Source organism: Eretmochelys imbricata, chromosome 8, assembly GCF_965152235.1.
Source record: "Eretmochelys imbricata isolate rEreImb1 chromosome 8, rEreImb1.hap1, whole genome shotgun sequence".
NCBI classification, from domain to species: domain Eukaryota; kingdom Metazoa; phylum Chordata; order Testudines; family Cheloniidae; genus Eretmochelys; species Eretmochelys imbricata.
Genome location: NC_135579.1, coordinates 265214 through 290386, shown reverse-complemented (window position 1 = coordinate 290386; position 25173 = coordinate 265214). Strand labels below are relative to the sequence as shown.

Sequence of the window (25173 nt, the reverse complement as noted above, 5' to 3'; positions counted from 1 at the left end):
GGTGGGCCAAGCGACTGCTTTTGGCGCTTCCTTCATGGTACATTGGTATTGCTGTGAAAATAGTATAATAGGAAGTTGTTCTTCTGAGGTGGTCAGTACATGTTGGAAATTTGTTACCACCAGATATTAGTTTAACCATAAATTCCTTTCTTAATTTTGAAGCCCAAATGCTATTTGTACAGGTGCTTTAAATGTGCATTAAATGTCTAAGTCAGTGGTTCCCAAACTTGTTCCGCTGCTTGTGCGGGGAAAGCCCCTGGCGGGCCGGGCTGGTTTGTTTACCATCTGCAGGTTTGGCCAATTGCAGCTCCCAGTGGCTGCGGTTCGCTGCTCCAGGCCAATGGGAGCTGCTGGAAGCGGCGTGGGCCAAGGGACATACTGGCCGCCACAGGTAATCACGGCTCCCAGTGGCTGTGGTTCGCTGCTCCAGGCCAATGGGAGCTGCTGGAAGTGGTGGCCAGTACGTCCCTTGGCCCGCGCCGCTTCCAGCATCTCCCATTGGCTTGGAGCAGCGAACCGCAGCCACTGGGAGCTGCGACTGGCCGAACCTGCGGATGGTAAACAAACCAGCCCGGCCCGCCAGGGGCTTTCCCCTCACAAGCGGCGGAACAAGTTTGGGAACCACTGGTCTAAGCAAACATCACACTCATACAACGTACAGTTATAAGCAAAGATCAGGTACTTACAACAGGAGTAGGCTCGGGATGCTGAAATCCATGTTGGCTGTCTCCAACATGGACAGACAAACACACTAGTAATGAACTCTTTAAAAGGTTACCTTTTTACACTTAACAAACAAGTCATGTAATTGCCAGTTGCTGACTTTAACTAAGAACTAGTTTTGGGTGGCTTGGAGTTGACCCTTTTTCTTAGGCCTGAAGTAGACAAAATTTATCACGGGGCCTCTTTCGTAAGATAACATTGGTATGTTAAAGGTTCATTACAGAACAACTTTTAACCAGTTTGTAACCATCTTCTATAATTTAAAGGCTTTTTTCGAGGACTTTTCCTCCTGTCTTATTATTTACCTTTCAGGTTCAGTTTTTCCAATTAAGCCATATTCTTTCAAGGCCTTCCCAACACTACTAACAAAACTTGCTCTTCATGTGACTTACACCTCTTTTTCTTTTAACTAACTTATCCTACAGAACAGCATGCTACTCTGGGAGCATACAGGGGACAGGTGCCTTTTTATAGATTGAGTAAGGGTCAGGAAGAAAAGATTTCAGTGCACTGTGGAATTGGAAGTGCAGAACTGCTGAAAATTGAGTCCTGGTACAGGCCTCATAACCTATTCCACACTGCAAATGCAGTTACAGGGGTGTGCTATACCCTTAAGCGTCCACTTATCCACATGCCTCAGGTACTTAGGGCTACTCATCCTCTGCTTGTTTTCAGAAATATGCTTCTAGGGTCCCCGTTTGGATAACGGGGTTTATGGCACAAATCCATGCATTGACATGTTTATAGGCGCTAGTGTAGACATACCTTAATCGACTTGATCAGGGTTGTGCAGAAAGCCTGTGAAGGCAGGAAATGGAACTGGTGTCTCTGGCTAGCCTCTAACCATTGGGCCATCCTTCATTTCAAAAGGTAACATTTCAGACAGTTACATAATTAAAGTGATACAAATGACATTTCTAAAATTGAGCGTTTTTCCCTTTTGCATTTTATATAAAGACTTGAAATGTAAGGTTTTTTCTGCTTGTTTTACCTTCGGTTGCATTTACATTAGACCTTTTGAAGAGCACCGACAGGCCACCAGTGATTTTACTACCATATGATCATGGTTGTACCATGTCTAGATTTATTTATTTAGCGTGTGCATAGTCTTCTAGCCAAGCGATGGCCTCTTCAGTGGCGTGATGCTAGGCCACTGCTGAACCTAGTCAGCAGGCATTCGACAATGTGCGTCATTGTCTGTGTTGCACCACAGCTGCACAAAAGGCTGTCTCAAAGGCCCCAGCAATACTGGTTGGCTGTACAGAGACCTTGCCCGGTCCAGAACCTGTTCAACAGGGCTCATTGGCGCCAGGGCAGATCAAAACCAGGCAGACAAATTGTGGAGTTGGCGACAAGGGACTAGTTGGGGGTTATAACTGATATCCATTCATCTCGCCAGAGTTTCTGCCCTCTCATTCTGGTGTGGTGGATGAGATCATAATGGGCGACGTAATGCAAACGTGCAGCTGGTGGTTTAAAAAGGTCATTGTGCAGTGGCAGGCTTGAGTTGGCGAGTACTTTCTCCAGTAACTTGCCAGTGGCAACCTCTCTTCTGTTATGAGGAAGAGCAATATTGCTCAGAACTGGGAGCCATGGGAGTGGTGTCGGACGCAGGTGCTGGAGATGATACCCATGGTGGCATGTAACTGCGTATCCACCAGTTTGGTGTGTGATCGGCTCCATACTGATGTGCAGTACTCCGCCACCAAATACGAGGTGGCAAGCGCTGACGTCCGCAGAGTTGGAGCACGAACACCCCATGACGAACCTGCCAGTTTGCTAAGAAGATTGTTGCGCATCTTATCTTTAGCTGCTGCCTTTTTCAGGTGGGCATGGTAACTCAGTGTGCAGTCTAAGGTCACTCCTAGATAGACCGGTTCTACTTCATGCTTCACCATCTGACCACTCAGATAAACATTCAGTTCTCGGGTTGCGCTGGCATGATGAAGATGAAACAAACTGGAGTCTGTTTTTATGATGCTTGGCTGGAGGCGCCAAGTCTTACAGTAGTCAGCTAACTTTGTCATATCCCAGTTTAAGGTGGCATCTAGCTTGTGGACCATCCGGGCCTGGGTACTGCAACAGATGATGTTTGCGTAAATGAACTTTCATGACTCCGCTGTTGGCAGGTCACTGATGTAAAGATTGAACAGAGTTGGCAAAAGAACAGAGCCCTGGGGTAACCCATTGCTCTGTCGTCTCCAAGTACTCATCTAGATGATATGGTATAAAACCAGGTTTCAGAGTAACAGCCGTGTTAGTCTGTATTCGCAAAAAAAAAGTACTTGTGGCACCTTAGAGACTAACCAATTTATTTGAGCATGAGCTTTCGTGAGCTACAGCTCACTTCATCGGATGCATACCGTTTCCACGCTGTAGCTCACGAAAGCTCATGCTCAAATTGGTTAGTCTCTAAGGTGCCACAAGTACTCCTTTTGGTATAAAACCAGTTTATCTGTTTGGCGTCTTGTTTACATGTGTGCTCCTATTGCTGCTGTATGTGGAGATGAATAACTGGTGGGAAACTGTGGTGTGTGTGTGGGGGGGTAAACCTACTGTAGACAAGGCCGTAGTCTTCCATGGTATATGAGAACAGAATGCTAATGTAAGTAACCAGCTGAAAAAGAAATCGTCTTTTACCCAGGCCTTCCAGGCTGCCTTCATATATCACTGTAAGGGACTGCGGAAGACTTTGTTATGGCCTAGCTAGGGAACTTCCGCTTTCTTGAGGCCGCCCAGTCACTGTAGGACATGGAGAACCAACTCTAACCGGTTTCGGCCAGTTCTATCTGCCCTGTGCAGGCAGCGGAAAGCCCCTGTTGGAAAGTACCTTATTATATATTCATGAGCTGCTTTTGTGTACTGCTTATTAGGGCTCGCTGTTTACCCCTTCGTCGGACTCCATCCCAGGCAAAGCTCCGGTGTGCTGGGTTTTCCGCTTCTGTGACAGCAACGCTTGGAGTCCCCGTTGCGGGTGTGTCACTAACCTTCAATAAAGCCAATAACTTGCTGCTTAGCTGCGTGTGGGTCTCGTTTTTCAGAGTACCTCTGCCGGCCTGCGGTGCTTCAAACACGTTGGCCCAGAACAATCACAAAGATGCAAAAAAGGGGCACAAGCTCAATTTTAGTTCTCTTTTGGCTCTTTAGTGTTCCCCGTTAGTTGCAATAAACTAAACAAAGGGTTATACAGGTTTGTCCATCAGGCTGTCTCTACACTGCAAAAATTGTGTACCCCATAATCCTTGGTAGAATAAGCTTTATTAAAAAGAAAAGGAGTACTTGTGGCACCTTAGAGACTAACCAATTTATTTGAGCATGAGCTTTCGTGAGCTACAGCTCACTTCATCAGATGCATACCGTGGAAACTGCAGCAGACTTTATATATACACAGAGAATATGAAACAATACCTTCTCCCACCCCACTGTCCTGCTGGTAATAGCTTATCTAAAGTAATCATCAGGTTAGGCCATTTCCAGCACAAATCCAGGTTTTCTCACCCTCCACCCCCCCACACAAATTCACTCTCCTGCTGGTGATAGCCCATCCAAAGTGACAACTCTTTACACAATGTGCATGATAATGAAGTTAGGCCATTTCCTGCACAAATCCAGGTTCTCTCACTCCCTCACCCCCCTCCAAAAACCCACCCCCATACACACACAGACTCACTCTCCTGCTGGTAATAGCTCATCCAAACTGACCACTCTCCAAGTTTAAATCCAAGTTAAACCAGAACATCTGGGGGGGGGGGGGGGGGGGGTTAGGAAAAAACAAGAGGAAATAGCCACTCCCAGTCTCTATTTAAGCCTAAATTAATAGTATCCAATTTGCAAATGAATTCCAATTCAGCAGTTTCTCGCTGGAGTCTGGATTTGAAGTTTTTTTGTTTTAAGATAGCGACCTTCAATCTCTCTGGTCACGCAATCACAGACATGAAGTGTTCTCCGACTGGTTTATGAATGTTATAATTCTTGACATCTGATTTGTGTCCATTTATTCTTTTACGTAGAGACTGTCCAGTTTGACCAATGTACATGGCAGAGGGGCATTGCTGGCACATGATGGCATAAATCACATTGGTGGATGTGCAGGTGAACGAGCCTCTGATAGTGTGGCTGATGTTATTAGGCCCTGTGATGGTGTCCCCTGAATAGATATGTGGGCACAATTGGCAACGGGCTTTGTTGCAAGGATAAGTTCCTGGGTTAGTGGTTCTGTTGTGTGGTATGTGGTTGTTGGTGAGTATTTGCTTCAGGTTGCGGGGCTGTCTGTAGGCAAGGACTGGCCTGTCTCCCAAGATTTGTGAGAGTGTTGGGTCATCCTTTAGGATAGGCTGTAGATCCTTAATAATGCGTTGGAGGGGTTTTAGTTGGGGGCTGAAGGTGACGGCTAGTGGCGTTCTGTTATTTTCTTTGTTAGGCCTGTCCTGTAGCAACGCTTCCTCAGCTCTCGTCCCCTAAAGCCCCTACTCTACTTGCGCTATATTGATGACATCTTCATCATCTGGACCCATGGAAAAGAAGCCCTTGAGGAATTCCACCGTGATTTCAACAATTTCCATCCCACCACCAACCTCAGCCTGGTCCAGTCCACACAAGAGATCCACTTCCTGGACACTACAGTGCTAATAAACAATGGTCACATAAACACCACCCTATACCGGAAACCTACTGACCGCTATTCCTACCTGCATGCCTCCAGCTTTCACCCTGACCACACCACACGATCCATCGTCTACAGCCAAGCTCTGCGATACAACCGCATTTGCTCCAACCCCTCAGACAGAGACAAACACCTACAAGATCTCTGTCAAGCTTTCTTACAACTACAATACCCACCTGCGGAAGTAAAGAAACAGATTGATAGAGCCAGAAGAGTTCCCAGAAGTTACCTACTACAGGACAGGCCTAACAAAGAAAATAACAGAACGCCACTAGCCGTCACCTTCAGCCCCCAACTAAAACCCCTCCAACGCATTATTAAGGATCTACAGCCTATCCTAAAGGATGACCCAACACTCTCACAAATCTTGGGAGACAGGCCAGTCCTTGCCTACAGACAGCCCCGCAACCTGAAGCAAATACTCACCAACAACCACATACCACACAACAGAACCACTAACCCAGGAACTTATCCTTGCAACAAAGCCCGTTGCCAATTGTGCCCACATATCTATTCAGGGGACACCATCACAGGGCCTAATAACATCAGCCACACTATCAGAGGCTCGTTCACCTGCACATCCACCAATGTGATTTATGCCATCATGTGCCAGCAATGCCCCTCTGCCATGTACATTGGTCAAACTGGACAGTCTCTACGTAAAAGAATAAATGGACACAAATCAGATGTCAAGAATTATAACATTCATAAACCAGTCGGAGAACACTTCATGTCTGTGATTGCGTGACCAGAGAGATTGAAGGTCGCTATCTTAAAACAAAAAAACTTCAAATCCAGATTCCAGCGAGAAACTGCTGAATTGGAATTCATTTGCAAATTGGATACTATTAATTTAGGCTTAAATAGAGACTGGGAGTGGCTATTTCCTCTTGTTTTTTCCTAACCCCCCCCCCCAGATGTTCTGGTTTAACTTGGATTTAAACTTGGAGAGTGGTCAGTTTGGATGAGCTATTACCAGCAGGAGAGTGAGTCTGTGTGTGTATGGGGGTGGGTTTTTGGAGGGGGGTGAGGGAGTGAGAGAACCTGGATTTGTGCAGGAAATGGCCTAACTTCATTATCATGCACATTGTGTAAAGAGTTGTCACTTTGGATGGGCTATCACCAGCAGGAGAGTGAATTTGTGTGGGGGGGTGGAGGGTGAGAAAACCTGGATTTGTGCTGGAAATGGCCTAACCTGATGATTACTTTAGATAAGCTATTACCAGCAGGACAGTGGGGTGGGAGGAGGTATTGTTTCATATTCTCTGTGTATATATAAAGTCTGCTGCAGTTTCCACGGTATGCATCTGATGAAGTGAGCTGTAGCTCACGAAAGCTCATGCTCAAATAAATTGGTTAGTCTCTAAGGTGCCACAAGTACTCCTTTTCTTTTTGCGAATACAGACTAACACGGCTGTTACTCTGAAACCTAAGCTTTATTAGAAACTGTTTAGTGTGGATAGAGCCTAAGGGAGACTTATTCCATAGGGTGGGGAATTCAGGAACTTGAGCAAGTCTTTGCTTGACTCCCTCCAAGCAGCAGCAGTGGATTTCTGTAGTTTGCTAAGGATTTGTGTACACTAGGCACTTTCCACAAAATTTCCCAGCACCAGCAATCGGGTAGTATAAACAAGACACCACTGGCGGTGGTATACCTGCTCTGCTCAGAATTACAGTGTAAAAATGCTACTGGCAGCAGGAGTCCTTGTCTAGACTAGTAACCCCATCAGTGGTAGAAATGGTGAGAAACTTTGGGAGAATAAAGGCTAATGTAGTCAAGGCCTTAGCATATTTAATATTTTTCTCCTTCCAACTCAGAACTGAAGACAGGAGATCTAAGTGTCTTAAAAACCTCTGAAAACATTTTTGAAATATATATTTGAATAAGTCAAGAGTCCAGATGTAATAAATATTCAAATTAAGGTGTGTGCGGGGTGGGGAACACCACCCAAAACTTCTCAATTATTACAGCACCCTCACAATGGCTTCTTGATATTCCAGCATGTGTGGTATGTTGCTGCCTTTCACCTCTCACATACAAAGAGCATATTATGTTTGTTCTCAGATCGTCTTGCCCTTGTCTTTATTTCTCTCCTCTCTTTGCCTTGCAAAAGCCTCCTCTTCTCTTTGCACAATCTCCATGTCATTGGCATCAGCTTCCTTCTTTGCAGCTCTTGCTGTCTTGAACAGCCTCCATGTGAATCTGCATTATACATCACTTTGCAAATAGTCTGAAAATATGATTATTGGTGGGTGTGTGTGTGTGTATCTTTGTTATATCCCCACACAGCAATCAATCCACAAAAGTATTTCAGGCAGTCTTTACAAGTCATTCTCCAAATTATGCATGCTTAATGCCCACCATTTGGGACAAAATAAAGAATTTATTTTTTATGCTTTGAATGTGGACACTTGAGAGCACAACCTGTTGGCGTCAGGCTGGTTAGCTTCCTCTTCGTTGTGCTCCACTGTTTGGAATGGTAGCCTCTGCCATCTCTTCCTTGCATGATTGGCCTTGGAGAAGATTGCTAGCAGATCTTCATGAGAAAAATAATATGATACTGGTTCAGAACCAAAAGTTGTGTGGTTCTCTATAGTTACATACAAAAACTGTACAGGCTGTGCACATGTATAAATTAAATATCCAAAGATGAAGAAAAAAGGGAAGAAGGAAAACACTGAGAAAGTGTCAGAAATAGCAACTATTCCCACCACTCTTTCAGTAGCTCATAACTTCTTGAAACTTTTTTCACCTTCTGAGCTAGAATTTTCCAGCCTTGATCTCCACCAGAGAAATGATTTTTCTAAAAAATATTTACAAAAAGTTCAGTTATCTGAAAATGATGGTGGGTGGGGGTGGGGGAGAGAATGTACAATGGGAAAAATTATTTTGGCAACCTTTAACAGCCCTTCTTCTAAAGTAGAAATTTGGCAGGGTGAAAATTCTTGTAGAGTAGAAGTGCCATTCAGTATTCCAGTGAAAACTGGCTTTAATAGGTTGAATTGAGGAAGGTAGCTTGCACGCACACATCACTCTGACTAATATCTGTGTCCTAAATAAAAGGGCTGCCTATATATGCATAGTTAACTGTAGTGATGTAGAATTCTTAGGTTCTAAGAGGGTCTAGGAATTCTTCAGAAGAGCACCTACAAATATTTCTCCTGTGGAACTCAGGAGCTTTTTTGGTATGAGGTGTGGGAAGTGTGGGTGATCTCCAACTTCTGTCCTTTGCTGGTGGCCCTCAGTTATATTTTGTTAATTAGTAAAAGTCTTTGATTGTAATATACAACATACCATTGATGTTTTACACTCTCAGAAGCATTCTTCCATCAACCTAGCTTGGAAGGGTTGTGGTGTTACTGTGCAGATGGAAAAATCCCCTCCATTGACATAGGCTGTGTCTGCACTAGGGGTATGGCGCCTTAGCTATGCTCGTATAGTCCCTGTAGTGTAGACATACCCAAAGGCTTGGAATGCAGCAGCATTAGTGTTTGATTTTGAGAGGGTGTGATGTTATTGACATGAACTGTGACTGTATAGATCATTGTTGCAACCAGGGTCCTTTGGTTGTACCAGGTCTTGTACAGAGGAGGTCAAGTGGGGTGTCTATGGGAAAGGTTATAGTTTGCTGGTTATGATTATGCTGTCTGTATGTGTGTATCATTTTTATATTTGAAGTTATAAATATTGGCTATGTACTTGTATCTCAGTGTTTGATTCTAAGTAGCCTCAGTGAAGCATTTGGTCAGCTTTTTGAGAAAGGACTATTCTGAACAAGTGCCCAATCAAGAAATACTTAACTGACAATGGACTTTGGGAGACGCCAATCCACATCTGAGCTTTCCTGGGAACATTCAAACTAACATGTAAACAATGACGGCTGCCTGAAAAGAACTGAGTCATGCATGGACATGTGACTCCAAACTCCATCTTGCTGCTGTGATTTTCCACAGTAAGAACAAAGGGGTGTCCTTCCACATTGGAGAGGATATAAAAAGCCCTGGAAATCCCTCCATTTTGTCTTTAATCCTGCTTCTTACCTTTGGAGGAACTTTGCTAGAAACAGAAGCTCTGAACAAAGGACTGAATGACCCATCCAGGCTGTAGATGTACTCCAGAGACTTGATTTGAACCTGCAGTTTATTCCATCACTGCTACAAGCCTGAACTAAGAACTTTGCCATTACTGTATGTAATTGATTCCATTTAACCAATTTTAGCTCTCATCTATGTTTTTCTTTTTATGAATAAACCTTTAGATTCTAAAGGATTGACAACAGCGTGATTTGTTGGTAAAATCTGATTTGTATATTGACCTGGGTCTGGGGCTTGGTCCTTGGGATCGGGAGATCCTTTTTTCTTTTACTGGCGAATTGGTTTTCATAACCAGTCATCCCCATAAGGAGCGGTGCTGATGGTGATACAAGGGAACTGGCGTATCTGAGGGAATTGCTTGTATGACTTCTGGTTAGCCAGTCGGGTAAAACCAAAGTCCTCTCTGTTTGGCTGGTTTGGTGTGCCTTAGTAACAAAGGAAACCCAGCCTTGGGCCATTAACTGCCCTGCTGTAAGCAACTTGTCCTGAATTGATACTCTCAGTTGTGTCCCGCTAGAGGCCGCTTCGTTACAGAAGGCAGTATCCTTTTAGTGGTTAGATTAGGGACTGAGACTCCTGGATTCTGTTCCTGTCTTCACCACTCATTGTGTAACTTCAGACTAGTCACTTCAGTGTCTCTGTACTTCCAATTACCAGGCTGAAAAACAGGGATGCTACCTGAGAGGTTGAGGGTTAATATGTTAAAGTGCACTGCAATTGTATTGTGGAGGAGATTTAATATATTACAAAGTTTCTAGTGAGTAAATAAATCTGGGTAATCCCAAACACTGACAGAAGTGTGTGCCTATATTTTAGAGAATGGAATAGCAGTGCCCACCCAATGTAAGAGGAGAACTTCTTGTTTAGAGTGTGCTCTATGGATATGATGAATAGCAGTTGTAACAATTTATCATAACTGTCGGGCCAATCTGTTGGAAATTTAGAATGGGAGGGTAGGATTGAAAGCAGTTTAAAATCCTTATCTTTGATTAAAAGTCTAGAAAACATGACCTATGACGGAAGATTGAAAACACTGGGTTTGTTATGTCCCCTCTCAGTCTTCTCTTCCCCAGACTAAACAGTTTTCGGGTACATAAAGGTTGTAACAAGGAAGAGAGAGAAAAATTGTTTTTCTTAACCTCTGAGGGTAGGACAAGAAGCAATGGGCTTAAATTGCAGGAAGGGCAGTTTAGGTTAGACATTAGGAAAAACTTCCTAACTGTCAGAGTGGTTAAGCACTGGAATAAATTGCCTAGGGAGGTTGTGGAATCTGTGTCATTGGGGATTTTTAAGAGCAGGTTAGACATACACCTGTCAGGGATGCTCTAGATAATACTTAGTCCTGCCGTGAGTTCAGGGGACTGAACTAGATGTCCTCTCAAGGTCCCTTCCAGTTTTATGATCTTTGAGAGGCCTGTTTGGAGTGTGTTACTTCCACCTGGATATTTGGAGTAAAGGGGCAACTGGAACATGTCTTCCATCTCTCATGGAAAGATACAGTACCTGAAATTGGTGGGTTTTGGTGTGGGGGAGAACAAGGAAATGAACTCTTTCCAGTTTTCTGTAGTTACCATGCACTTCTCTGATTTCTGTTCGGTAATGTGTGTGGTAGCTATGCAGACACAACAATCTAGTATTGATATGAAGCATGTGTCCTCAAGTTATACTAATTTTCCTGACTAAAGTTGAAGTCTTTACCCATGTGGGTTTGTGGGATTTCCACCCACCTATGGTGTCTGAAACATGTTAAATATGTTTTCGTAGATCTTTGTGGAGTTTGATGGCTGCAACTGGAATCAACATGCCTGGGTGAAAGTTCATGCTGAAGAGGTCATAGTGTTGCTGCTGGAAGGGTCACTGGTATGGGCTCCTCGAAGTGATCCAGTTCTGCTTCAGGGAACTCAGGTCTCACTTGCACAGTGGCCTGCACTGGTAAGTATTTGGCCAGAACAGTGACACTATGTAGGGAAGTCATTTCATAACTGAGATTGTGGCTAGCTTTGCTATAAACCTTTTGTTGCAAAGCTGCCTCTTAACATTGCCAAAACTAAGCTGCCTGAAATTTCTAGAAGCTATAATCCAGAAAAAAATGTGGGAGCTGGGAAAGGTGCAGAGGGGATTTGGACAAGATCTTTGTAAACTTTGAAGTTGAGAGCATCTGGGTTTTTCACTCCCCCTCTCTCCCCTTGAAACGATCTAATTTTTTTAAACATCTTAGGGCTTGTCTACACTTAAAATGCTACAACTGCAGCTGCACCACTGTAGCACTTCAAAGTAGACACGATCTACACTGTCTGGAGGGGTTCTCCCATTGGCATAAGTAATCTTTCTCCCCAAGTAGCTAGGTTGATGGAAGAATTCTTCTGTTGACCTAGCGCTCTCTACACAGGGACTTATGTTGGCTTAACTATGCCACTCAGGGATGTGGATTTTTCACACCTGAGTGACGTAGTTATGTCGACATAATGTTTTTGTGTAGACAAGGCCTTAGCTTAGCTCATTTATTATGAGGTGCCTGATAAGAATTTTTTTCAAACCTCTGAGCCCTCTTGGCTTTATAGTCTACAGAGTTCCTGGAAAACATCATAAAAGATTTTCTCGTGGGCCTGGTCAATACTTAAGTGAGGTCAATGTAGCTAGTGCTGTCAGTAAAAAATTCAGTCCTCAGTTCTAAAGCTATGCTGACCTATTGCCAGGTGTAGATGCAGCTAAATTGATGGGAAAATTCTTCAGTCTACCTAGCTGCTCCCACTCAGGGGTGGATTACTTACAACAGTTGAAAAACCCCTTCTGTTGATGTGGGAAATGTCTTCTCTACAGTGGCATAGCAGCAATGCTGTAGCTGTGGCTGTAGTCTGTGACTGAGATTCTTGCAGAGTCTGTAAATGCCCCCGGGATACTTAGCCTGTGTGGCTTACATTCCTCAAGAGAGCTTTTGAGACAAGAGACAGTAATGTCTGGCAGAACAACTAACAGCGTATTCATAACTTGTGGACTGTAGTGCTTTCTGAGGCAGTTAAATGTTTAAGCGCTACAGGATCTAATGCTGTGTCTAGACTCGGGGAGGGGGGGCGGGGGAGAGAAAAGGGGCATGTTGTTTTAACCTTATTAATACTTGTTACCTAGCATAATTTGAGATCACTTAGCACCTAGTATAGACAGTTTCACACTTTTAGAACAGTTAGCCAATCTCTCCCTAGGTTAATTTTTGTGTGTGAATTTTGCTTTTTTAATAATTAGATTTCATACATGAACAAGAAACAGAGCAGTGCAAAGCCTCTATAGCTCACTAACTGAATCTGACTCTTAATTTGCAATTAACTTATTGGTTTAGTTATCTTGGATACAGGGTAACTTTTTTTAACATTTTAAAATTATTTTTTTAAATACTATATAGGCAAATTTACCAAATTAAACTTCTGAGAAATAAAACTGGCATTTGGCTATTGATGTAAAGATTATTAGTAATTCTTAAGGCTATGGGGGTCCCCCGTATCTGGACACCAACCTGTACAAGGTCCCCAGTAAGCCCAGGATCCTTAGATTCAAGATCTGCTGGCCTGCTCCCAGGCTTGCTTCGTCAGCGAGGACCACAATATGTGCCTCTATTGCCTTGGTGAAGCTCATATACCCTCCAAGTGCAATATCTGCCAGACCTTTCCTAGATGAACCTGTCAAGCCTATGAATTCAGCTTAGAATATTCCTCAGGGACCATGCAATGAGGCTACAGTCCATTCCTGACCTGTCAGACCCCTCTGTGCATTGGCCAGAGACACCAAGAAGTACCTCTGAGCATGGTAGCCTCTGGCTCGGTGGATAATCAGAGCACGGTTAAAGACTGTCTCCCACAGGTGTGAGGGTGGTAAGAGCAAGCACTCCCACAGGAAATATGAGAAATCCCCTTCCCAAGTTCTTATGCAAAAAGAGAGGACGTCCCCCCTGACACCTCAGAGTCTGGTGAGTCTCTGTGCTAGTATGGGAGTGTCCAGGAGTTCACAAGGAGTATGGTACTGGTGTCCTGCCACCCAGGGGCAAACCTGCCTCCCAAACTGTCTCTAGTTGAAGGGGCAGGACCATCCTCAGTACTGGCAAAGAGTACCAGTGCTGAGAGGGAAGGAATTGGTACTGAGGACAGTGGCATATCTGAAGACAAGAACACTGGTGCCACCAAGAGACAGAAGCCCAATCCACTCTCCAGTATCTAGTTAGTAATGTCCTCCACAGTAGTGTATCTATCTATACGAGCCCAGAATCGCCTATACTGGGCTTGTCTTCACTACCGGGAGATTGACGCTAAATCAACAGCAGAGTGCTTTCCGGTTGACTCGGTACTCCAGCTCCCCAGGAAGAGTAAGGTAAGTCGACTGGGGGGCATCTCCCGTCGACGCAGCACAGTGAAGACACCCCTGGCAAGTCGACCTATGTTGCGTCGATTCCAGCTACATTATTTGTGTAGCTGGAATAGCGTAACTTAGGTTGACTTACCTCGGTAGTGTAGACAAAGCCCCTGTCAGATCCAGTCCTAACCAGGGATGTCCCTAAACTCACTGGTACAGTTGAGACACAGTAAGATGTCCCATACCAATGGCACTGCCAACTGATACAGAAGCTTCCTTTTCCTCTGAGTTCAGAGTCAGTGGGAGAGCTTCCCCAACTCCCCCAAGATAGGGGTCAGCCCTCACAGAGGCTCCATGATCTCATGAGCACCTTCCTTCTCTCATAGGGGGGACTGCCCAATTCAAGACCAGCAGTACTCTTCTCCACAGGGATCACCTCTTCTCCGCTACATCCCTTCATACTGGCCTTATATGGGTCCCAGGGACCCCACTATGTGACAGCTTGAATCTATAAGGTCACATCAGGAGTCAAGACAGTTTTTTCCCCATACAGGGGAGAACCTCAGACCCCTAAGAAACAATCTAAAATAGAGGAGCAAGCTGACTAGTTGGCACCATTTCCCACTGTGAGGTTATCATACTTGTCCCCAAATGAAGCAATCACACCTGCCTCATTGTCACTGTCTAACTACAGACAGTTTCAGGACTCCCTGAGTAGAAATACGGATACACTCCACAGCTCCCTGGAGGAAGTACAGGGCACCCTATATAAGCGACTGGATATTTTCCAGAGTGCCAGTCCCAGTAAGGTGGCACTGCCACTTAATGAGGCCATCTTTGAATGAGCCATGATGGCCTGGCATACTGCAGCCACTTATGCTCCCACTCTGAAAAGACAGAGAAGAAATATTTTGTGCCACCTGAGGAACTAGTAATCTGCCACCTTAACACCCCATTCTGAACTCTCTTTAGTTTTGTAAGCTGTCTCCAAAGGAAACAAGCACCCAAATCGGCACCCACTGATAAGGAGACGAAACATTTAGACTGCTTTAGGAAAGAGAACTTCACTGTGGGGAACTTACGGTTCCATGTAGCAAGCTATTAAGCTTGAATGCTGAAGTATGATTTTATTAATTACAGTAAGTTCTTGGAATTCACAAACAAAACTCCCTCAAGAGAGACCTCATTTCCAACCAATTATCAATGAAGGTAAATTGCTAGCTAGATCAACCTCCAGGCCTCAATGGACACATCAAATTCAGCTCCCGCTTGCTGGCAACTTCCATAGTCATGAGATGGGCCTTGTGGCTCCAGTCCTCTGGATTTTCCAAATAAGTCCATCCACAGTGGAGGATCTGCCTTCTGAAGGAAATAACCTATTCAGTTAGAAAACAGGTGAATCTTTCTAGTCTCTCAAAGACTTACGAGCAACCATTCACTTGCAGATATCTCTACATACTCCAGCACTGCAGAGGAAATACCCCAAGACTCTGTATTACAGACAACAACCAGCTCCTCAACCATTCTACCATCAAAGGGCCATTAAGCTGCTTAGGAAACACCAGAGAACTCAGCCTCTTAAACACAATGTCCTCCCTTTATTCTCTTTCCAGCCTCCCACTAAGGAATCTTTTTGATGGGACTTTCAGGAGCTGCAAGTTGGTCCACCTGTTATGTTTTCCCATTCATTCATTTCTCTATCCCTCTTCAGGGACCCATCTTATGAGAGGATGCTCAGTCTTGTAGAGTCCCTGTCACGCTTGGGAGCCATAAAACCAGTACATCTTCAGCACAGGGAAAAATAATTTTACTTAAGATATTTCCTTATTCCCAAGAAGAAATGAGGCTGGAAGCCCATCCAAGATCTCAAACAGCTGAATGTCTTCATCTGCCACTGATGTTCAGAATGATCATGCTGGTCTTTATAATTCCCTCACTAAACAAGGGTGACTGGTTCACAGTTCTCAGTTTAAAGGATGCTTATTTCCACAAAGACATCCACGCTGCACACAGCTTCCCAAAATTTGCCATAGGCCCTAGACCACTACCAGTACAGAGTGCTTCTCTTTGGCCTCTCAATGGCACTGAGGGAATTCACAAAGATGACGTTAGTAGTGGCAGCTCATGTACATCACTAGGGTTTGTCAGTGTTCCACACCTCGATGACTGGTTGCTGATGGGGAAGTTCTATAAAGAAGTACAGATAACATCCCTATCCCTACTTAGACCTCTTAACTCCTTAGGCCTCCAAGTAAATGTAGAAAACTACATTTGAGCTTTCACAAGGACTATAGATTTTATTAGAACTGCCCTATATTTAACCAGAGTCATAGCATACCTATCACAGGATTCCAAGCAATGAAAGACCTCTTCACTCAGCTTTGGCAGAACATGCAGACAATGGTTCAAGCTTGTTTTACCTTCCTAGGTACATGAGTCTTCCGAAGGATGTCAATCTTCCATGTCTACAGGCATGATTACAGACAGTCTACATGCCAAACAAGCACAGCCTGGACAAACTGATCTTGTGCCCCCACAGAGTTCTGACCCTGCTATCCTGGTGTGCATGGGGGCTCCCTTTGCCCCTCCCTCACCCACAAAGGAGATTAATTACAGACCCCTCTCAGCAAGGATGGGAAACCTGCCTCAAGTAACATGTAAGACACAGGGTATCTGGACCCACCAAGAATCTCCATTGCACATATACATTCTGGAGTTGTGTGCCGTTCACAAAAGCCTGCAGACAATACCGATGGTTTATTTGAATCCTGCATGTTCAAGTCATATTGGATAACTTGACAGTGATTTGTGTCAACAAACAAGGAGGACCACACCTCTTGTCATAGAAACTGTCAATTTGTGGAACTGGTTCATTAGCTGCTAGATCACCATCTCAGCAGTGCACCTCCCAGTGGTGCACAAAACATTAGTAGACAGCCTCAAAAGGCTTTTCTTCAAAGACCAAGAGTGGGAACTACATAACTGGGTGATATGAAACATCTTGCATGACAGGAACCCCACTGCTGAGATCTCTTGGTGTCTCAGGAGAACAAGAAATTCCCCATCTACTACTCCAGAGGGAACGTATTTATCATTCAGTGGTCAGAACTGCTGATGTACAAATTTCCTACCATCCCTCTTTTACTTTGAATCCTGAAGAAGATCAAACAAGATGGAGCATTGGTGATTCTGATTGCTTCAGTGGCCTAGCTCTGGTTCCTGAGCATTCTTTGGATGTTCTTGTCTGTGCAGCCATATTCAGCTCTTCCCAGACCTACTGGCTAAAGACAAGGACACACATCCAACATCCCAACCCAGCATCCTTTCATAAGAACGGCCATACTTCAGAACAAAGGTCCATCTAGCCCAGTATCTTGTCTTCCCACACTGGCCAATGCTGCATGCTTCAGAGGGAATGAGCAGAACAGGTAATCATCAAGTGATCCATCCCGTCGCCCATTCCCAGCTTCTGGCAAACAGAAGCTAGGGACACCATCCCTGCCCATCCTGGCTAATAGCCATTGATGGACCTATCCTCCATGAACTTATCTAGCAGTGTGATATTTGGATAGGTGTTGGGCATAGAAAAGTCACTTTTTTTTTTTTTGACTTATTGCACATGTGGATCCCGCTTATGATGTCCATGTGCCCCAGCACAGGACTTTGGAACAATTTCATTAGCAGCATCCAGTGGAGGTTACGCATGCGCCCTACATGCCCTTGCCCCCACTTTCCCCCAGCCTAGGGCATAAAAGGCTCAGTAATCCCAGCTGCTATTCATTTCCTTCTAACTGCCTTAGGCTGTGACTCAGAACAACATAATGTACTTCTGTAGTAAATCTTGTTACTTCATAATTAATCTGGTAGTTAAATTATTTATACCTAGGATACTAGTTAGCCCAAGATTTTAAAAAAATGGCAGAGCCCATATCTCCAGCTTTCTAGCTGTGTCCTTCCAGAGGCTTCAGTTTTCACAACTTATCTGTCAGTGCCCTGTCACTAGAAATGTTGTACCTAATTCAGCAACAATTAAAAAGACTCAGAGCAGTCAAGGACCCCTGACGTCTGAGTGACTGATTCAGAGTGAGATTCTTGGCACCGAGCTCACTGAGGGAAGTGCAGAGGAACTCTTCAAAAGAGCGATTACTGCTGGTGCTGAGAGTGAAAAGGAGTTCTTCAAGGAGCTATTACCTCTGGAGAGGGGAAAAATTGGGACCAGGACCTGCAATACTGCATTGCAGTACAGTGCTGGTATAAAAACCTGCCGCCTCCTCCTTCAGCTAAAAGATCTCATGTGCGGGGGGGGAAGAGCACAGCATTCTGCCTTCCTTCTTTTCAGCACTGGCTTCAGCAGCACTGTCCTCCTTAGCATCAGAGTTCTCAAGACAGGCTTCTACAGTGCTTCCCTTGTTAGCACCAGCAGCTTTGATCAATGCCTGCTCTGAACCAGCAGTTTCAGTTGCAGAGGAAGCTTCAAAGCAGAGAGAGGTACCTACAGCATCCTTATTGCAGGGACCTTTTACAACTAGATTTTTATCACCAAAAGTTTATTTTCTATCTTCACCAGACCTTGGTATTGCTTCAGAGCCTGAGTCGCCACTCCTGGAAGTTTCCCTGATCTCAATACCGGACAGATCCCCTCCTCAAAACGAAGCAAGGATGACGCTAGTGAAAATTTGTTTGAGCCAGCACATCAATACATTTAGGGATTTGAGTCCCACTAAAATCCTTCACTCTTCTGCCCTGGCTTCTACATTAGAGGTCAAGACTCTTGACTCCTCTGCAGACTCTGACAGGAGTCCTTCACCAAAAAGGAAACTGCATGGATGGAAAGAAAATAAGTCTAGGGAGGCATATGGAAAAGAGCCTCGTAGCAGACCTGAGGATGCTTATTCTCACTGTGCTCCTTGGTTCCTTCCAGACTGACCAAATGATCTTTCCCATATGGTCCACTGCCATAGCCGTATTGGCCCTCCTGGTCTCAATGACTGCAATTTCATGGACCAGTTCTCCCCCAGTATACAGGATCTATTCATGAGTCACCTGCTGCAAACTTTTTTTTTTTTTTTTTTTAAATTCTGATCACTCTCCTCATCAACTTCAAGATGCAGAGGAAAACAAATTTCAAGTGATGAAACCATTTCGCAGGCTACACCATCTTCAGCTGATTTTAAAAACTTTTCAGGAATTATTGAAGCAAATGGCAAAAAATACTAGAAGTTCCTTTGGAGAGTGTTTAGGAAAAAAGCAAATAAACTTTTTCTTGATATTCCATAGCCAGCATCCCAAAGCAGGGTTGCGTGCCCTATTAATGAAGCAATATTGGATCCAGAAAAATATCGCTGGGCTATTCCTGCTTCCACTGCAGCTACTACAAAACACTCTGATCATGGTCATCAGGTGCTGTCTAACGGATTTGAGTATTTTTATACTCATGTAGCTCCACTTTCACTGGTTGTTGCTGCATCCAATGAGCTGTCAAGACAGTCTGGGAAATCAGCCTCTAAGCAGAGAGAACCCAAGAGACTGGATCTTTTTGGAAAGTACTTTTACTCTTCAGGCCAGGATACCAAATTATCAAGCCATGTTATCTAAACATGATTGTCTGCCATGGAATAGATGGTCAAAGTTTAATGACAAGTTTTACCTCTCAGAATGGTAGAGATGAGTTTAAAGCTACTTGTGGAAAAATAGCTTTTTGTCATAACCTCTCTTCAAGCTGCATTAGATGCTGCCAATTTGAGTGTGTGTTCAATGGCTACAGATACCATGATGTGATCTTCATGGTTATCTGTGTCAGGTTTACCAAAAGAAGTGCAAGCGACTATTTGATTTTCCATTCAGTGGTCAGAATCGATTCAGTGCCAGGACAGATGAATCTCTGCATTCATTAAGACTGGAGATCCACACTCAGGTCATTAGGTTTATACACTCCTTTCTTTCAAAAAGACGCACTTTAAAGATTGTCCTCAATCTTTATTCTTCAGTTATACGAACACTCAATATTTTTTCATATTCCCAACACCAGAGGCCTCCTGAACCATCTAGAATGAGATCTGTATAGCAGAAATAGTAGTCAGTTCCACTACCCTCAAACACACAGACATCAAATTTGATGCAACAGTCAAGGATCTTGGACTAATCCACAAGTTATCTTTTTCTTCATGCTTTGGTTCCTGTTTCCTGGAGGCCTAGTTGGCAGTCACCACAGATTGATGGGTCCTTCAAGTAATCAAGGATGGTTATACCATTCACTTTCAATACGTGTCTCCTTTCCACCCCTCTTCCTGGTCCCTTTTCAGGGACCATTTTTATGAGTGCCATTCATCAGGAAGTAGACTGATCAAGCTCAGAGCAATAGAGTTAGCATGTCAGGAGTATATAGGAAAAGGTTTCTGTTTTCCCTATTTCCTCATACTGAAAAAGAGAGGTGGCTTGTGTCTGATTCTAGATCTCGGGAACCTCAACAAATTAATTTGACATGCCAAGTTCCCCATGGTAACCCCTGCTTCAGTTGGATATCATGGACTGGTTCATTACCCTTTATTTAGGGAATGCTTATTTTCATGTGTCAGTACCCCACCACCGCTCTCCCCTGGAAAGCATCCACATTTTATGGCTGTAGGGAGTCATTATCAATTCTCAGTCCTATATTCTGGAATTTGCAAACACCCTTGGTGCTGATGAAAGTGCCTATCAGTAATTGCAGCCCATCTACATAGGCAAGGATTTCATACGTACCCTTTGCTAGACTGCTGGCTTGTGCAGGGGAAGTCAAACACAGATCATAGTGTCTGCCAAGAAACTGATGCATTTATTTTTTTATCCCTGGGTTTGAGGATTAACTTTAACTTTAAAATGTTGAATCCGATTCTGTCATAATCCAGAGTTTTTTTCCACTGCATGCATCCGATGAAGTGAGCTGTAGCTCATGAAAGCTTACGTTCAAATAAATTGGTTAGTCTCTAATGTGCCACAAGTACTCCTGTTCTTTTTGCGGATACAGACTAACACTGCTGCTACTCTGAAAAGAGTTCATCAGTGCTCCTGGACTTCCTAACAGGGAGTTTATCCTTCCTATTAGACAGATTTCAGATAATAATAAAATATCTGATTCTACACTTCAATATTTACCCTCAAGCAACAGTAAGGATAGTGCCTTAAACTGTTAGGACATATAGCTTCCTGTACGTTTGTAACCACATTCGCCCAGTCACATCTCGGACTGTGTTTCAAACTTGGATCTAGTCTGTTTACAGACCAACAATCCAGTATACATAAGTGAAAGTGCTGATTCCAGTTCAAATTCTATCCTCGATGAAATGGTGGAGGACAGAAGAAAGTATGTATACGGGAATTCCCTTTGCTCCTCTGATTGTTCCAAAACTTTGATAACAGCTGATTCCAAGATGGGTTGGGGAGCATATATAGAGGGGACCCAGAGGCCATGTGTCTGACCATCATCTAAAAGCCACGATTCACATAAATGTACTTAAAATTAAGGGCAGTGAGATTCACTTGCAAAGCATTTTTCCCTGTCACACACAGTTCTTCAGTCCAAGTTCTCATGGACAATTGCATGGCCTCCTAGGACTTAGGGAGGTGCAAGATCAGGCGCCCCCCTCCATGCCCCCCTCCTTTTTTTTTGCCAAGGAACCATAAAATTTTGGGAATGGTACGTTCAGTGTTACATCAGTCTGACAGCTCTTCTCTTTCTGGAGAGAGAAATGGTCTAACAGCCTCACTAAGCAGCAAAATGTACTCTTCCCGTGAAATGAGAATTTAAAAAGTCAACCCTAAACTGAATTTTCCAAGTGTGTTGGCTTCCCCAGATTTATTTGGGTCAGTTCTAAACAGAAAATGTCTGATATTTTGCCTTTGAGCAGAAGAGAGTTGGCAATGTCTAATAGATGCATTCATGAGTTTTTTGGTCACACCATTTTATGTATGTTTTCTTTCTATTTCCTCTGATTCCAAGAGTGCTACAGAAAATAAGGCATGAAAAAGCTCAAGTTATGTTGGTGGCTCCTGCTCAGCTTCACCAGTTTTGGTTCTCAGATAATCAGTTTATCACACTCCCAGTTTAGGGAGGTGTTATTACAGAGTCAGTCTGATTCTCACCAGTCTTCATGGCCTGGGTGATATTTGAATGCTCTCAATAGATAACTGTTCTTCAAAGGTGCAGAGCAATGCTCTTCAGAGTAGAAAATTTATTCACTAGGAGTACGTACACCACCCATAAAGAGAGAAGTTTCCATTTGGCAAAGACTAAAGGTTATGCTCCATGTCAGTGTTCTATTCCAACAATATTAGATTACTTCTTATCTTTAAAGCACTCTTCAACCAAAGTCCATTTGGCAATGATATCTGCATTCCATTCTCCTGCAGAGGGATGTACAATTTTCTCTCATCAGTCAGTGAATAGATTTGTTAAAGGGCTTAGCCACATTTTTCCTCCTGTGGGAAAGCTCACTTGAACATGGGACTTTAAATTTAGTGATTTCTTTGCTGATGCTTTCCCTCTTCCCACACCACTTTTGAACCTCCGGCAAATTGTCCAATTCATCTATCATCCGTGAAGGTAGCATTCCTGGTGGTAATTACATCAGCTTGTAGAAAAAGCGAATTACAAGCCCTAATGATAAATCCTCCATACAGTTTTTCACATGGATAGAGTAACTATGAGATTGCACCCACCTTTTATTCCTAAAGTACTATCAGATTTTCATATCAGTTTATTAATTTACTAGTTTTTTTTCCCCCCCAACAACATGTTCTTCACCTGCTGAATTTAAATCACATATCTCAGATGTGAGACGGTGGCTGTTACGAACTAGATCAGGGGGTCTCAAACTGTGGGTCGGGACCCCAAAGTGGGTCAGGGATCCTGTTTTAATGGGGTCGCCAGGGCTGGTGTTAGACTTGCTGGGGCGCAGGGCCAAAGACCAAGGGCTTCAGCCCTGAGTGGTGAGGCTCAGGCTTCGGCTTCCGCCCTGAGTGGTGGGATTCAGTTTACAGGCCCCCACCACCTGGGGCTGAAGCCCTTGTGCTTTGGCTTTGGCCCCCCAACCTGGGGCAGCGGGGCTGGGGTGGGCTCAGGCTTCAGTCCCCCCCTTCTGGGGTCATGTAGTAATTTTTGTTGTCAGAAGGGGGTCGCGGTACAATTAGGTTTTGAGAACTGCTGAACTAATCTTTTTGTAAAACTTCAGTACTTTTCATTGCATATAGTAATAAATCAAAAGGAATGACTGTTTCATCACAGACTTTCAAAATGAGTATTGCATTAGAACTGCTTATGATATTTAAGAGTCCTCCGTCAAACATCTGACCTCACTCCACCAGAGCACAAGCTGTGTTGATAGCATGCTTAAATTGGGTTCAAATATCGGAAATATGTAGAGCAGCTACCTGGTCTTCAGCTCATAGATTTATGAAATATTAAAACTAGAAATGAGTAGTACAGAGAGCTTTTGATCTGGGAACTTGTTCTCTTGCGCTGCTGTCAGGTATCTTAATAGTACTCCTGACATGCACTTTCATTTGTCAGAAAATGACAGTAACGGAAAATTCTTCCCTTCATTAGTCTGTCCATAATAGTATTTACTGCTACATGATGTGAAAATATAAAAGTGTCCCTTTCAAATAGCGATGTCTGTAATCTCCTGTGATACTTTGGCTGGGTTGCTGAGGCTCCTAGAAATATTGGGACTCAGCACTGATGAGTCCTAGTGTAATTCCACTTTCTTGTGAGGAGAGTTGACTATCAGATGATTTGGAGAAAATGAAAAATGCCTTTCACTTTCATTAAATTGCTGGCAGTGGCTCCTCTTGTTTTAAAATTCAGGCTCTAGGAATTGCAAGCTACCTGACCTGGGCTATTTTTGTTGTTTTTCTTCAGTATTTATGCTGCACTTGTTTAAAAATGTCTTATTTACAACGTTAACGTCTTGGTAATAAAGTATTTTATGAATGATTGGGGCATCCCCTGTGAGGATATGAAACCTGCAGAAGGGTATTACTTGTGTCAGAGTGTCCCCCTAATCTGTTTCCATACCCTTCATTCAAGTTTTCTTCTTCACAGACCTTCACTCCTTTAGTAGATAAGCTGGGTTTAGGCTCTGTGGTTCCTGTGGAGTTTCTTCTGGACCGAGACCTGAGATTCCTGTCCGATGCCAGTGGATTATGTCTGTTTCAGGTACTTGAAGAGGCATTCTCAGACAGAGTACAGATTCCACTTCATACCATGCTTTCCAGGTTGATTCTTTTTCAAGATGTGGTGGGGATCCTCATGGATATTGGGTAGATAGAGAGGGTATGAAAAAGTACAAGAATTGGCCCTGATCTCCAGCTCCATTCAGAAAGTCTTAAGGTCCCAGCTCTTCCCCCATCCTTCATTTTAGGAGCCTCTAGTTGCTGAGGCTCAGCCAAAGGGTCTGCATAGACCCTCCCTATCCAGAGGGAATCATTGCTATAGGAGTTCCAGAACTGCTTGTGCATAGTGGTCTTGATCAATTTCCTGACACATTGGGAAAGCTTGTTTACTTTTGTTTTGATGGAAGTCAGATATTCTTCTCCATCAGAGCCTCTAGAATAGAGAGAGGCCAGAGAGCTGTGGCCCCCAGCAGTATAACTACTGTATTGTCTATTCAAAAAGAAAAGGAGGACTTGTGGCAACTTAAAGACTAACAAATTTATTTGAGCATAAGCTTTCGTGAGCTACAGCTCACTTCATCGGATGCGTTGAGCTGTAGCTCACGAAAGCTTATGCTCAAATTGGTTAGTCTCTAAGGTGCCACAAGTACTCCTTTTCTTTTTGTGGATACAGACGAACATGGCTGCTACTCTGAAACCTGTATTGTCTACTGGCTTTCTTGCATTCAAAACTTTTTTGTGTCATTGGCAGATGGGAACAGAGAGCCAGAACCAAGTTCTGCAGGAGCAATCTGCACTGAGAGACTCGGTCAATGCATTAATTAGTGACCAGAAACTTCAGGAAATATTTAGCAGAGGTAAGACCAACTGGCTTGTAGCTTGAGGGCTTGGATTGTGCATGAGTTTGTGCTCCGGAGAGGAGTCCCAAAATAAACAGTAATACCCATTGTTTGAAGTTCCATTCTGCAAGTTAATATGTCCAAAATTCTTTGTGAGGAGAGTTTAATTATTGCTTTCGTGCAGTTAATTGGAAAGGTAGATTGCTGTTTAACTGGAATCGTCTGTAACGATTGTTCAATCACAATCACTATAGTTAAGGTTGCAAAACAGCTTCCATTATAATCCAACCTCATGCATTCACAACTTCCCAAAATATCAACCCTTTGGGCTGAAATTTGAAATGCTTAGTCTGCTTGAAAGTG

The 25173-nt window shown here is 43.7% G+C and overlaps 1 protein-coding gene across 4 annotated transcripts in view; it reads left to right on the top strand.

Annotated features, from left to right (window-relative positions):
- Positions 1-25173, top strand: part of KDM3B (lysine demethylase 3B) — a 135985-nt gene that overhangs the window by 31587 nt on the left and 79225 nt on the right. For all 4 annotated transcript variants that reach the window (XM_077823741.1, XM_077823742.1, XM_077823740.1 and 1 more), the window contains exons 2-4: positions 11246-11413; positions 23901-24014; positions 24723-24828. In XM_077823741.1, the coding sequence (XP_077679867.1) occupies positions 11246-11413; positions 23901-24014; positions 24723-24828 (388 nt within the window). The remainder of the gene's footprint in view (positions 1-11245; positions 11414-23900; positions 24015-24722; positions 24829-25173) is intronic.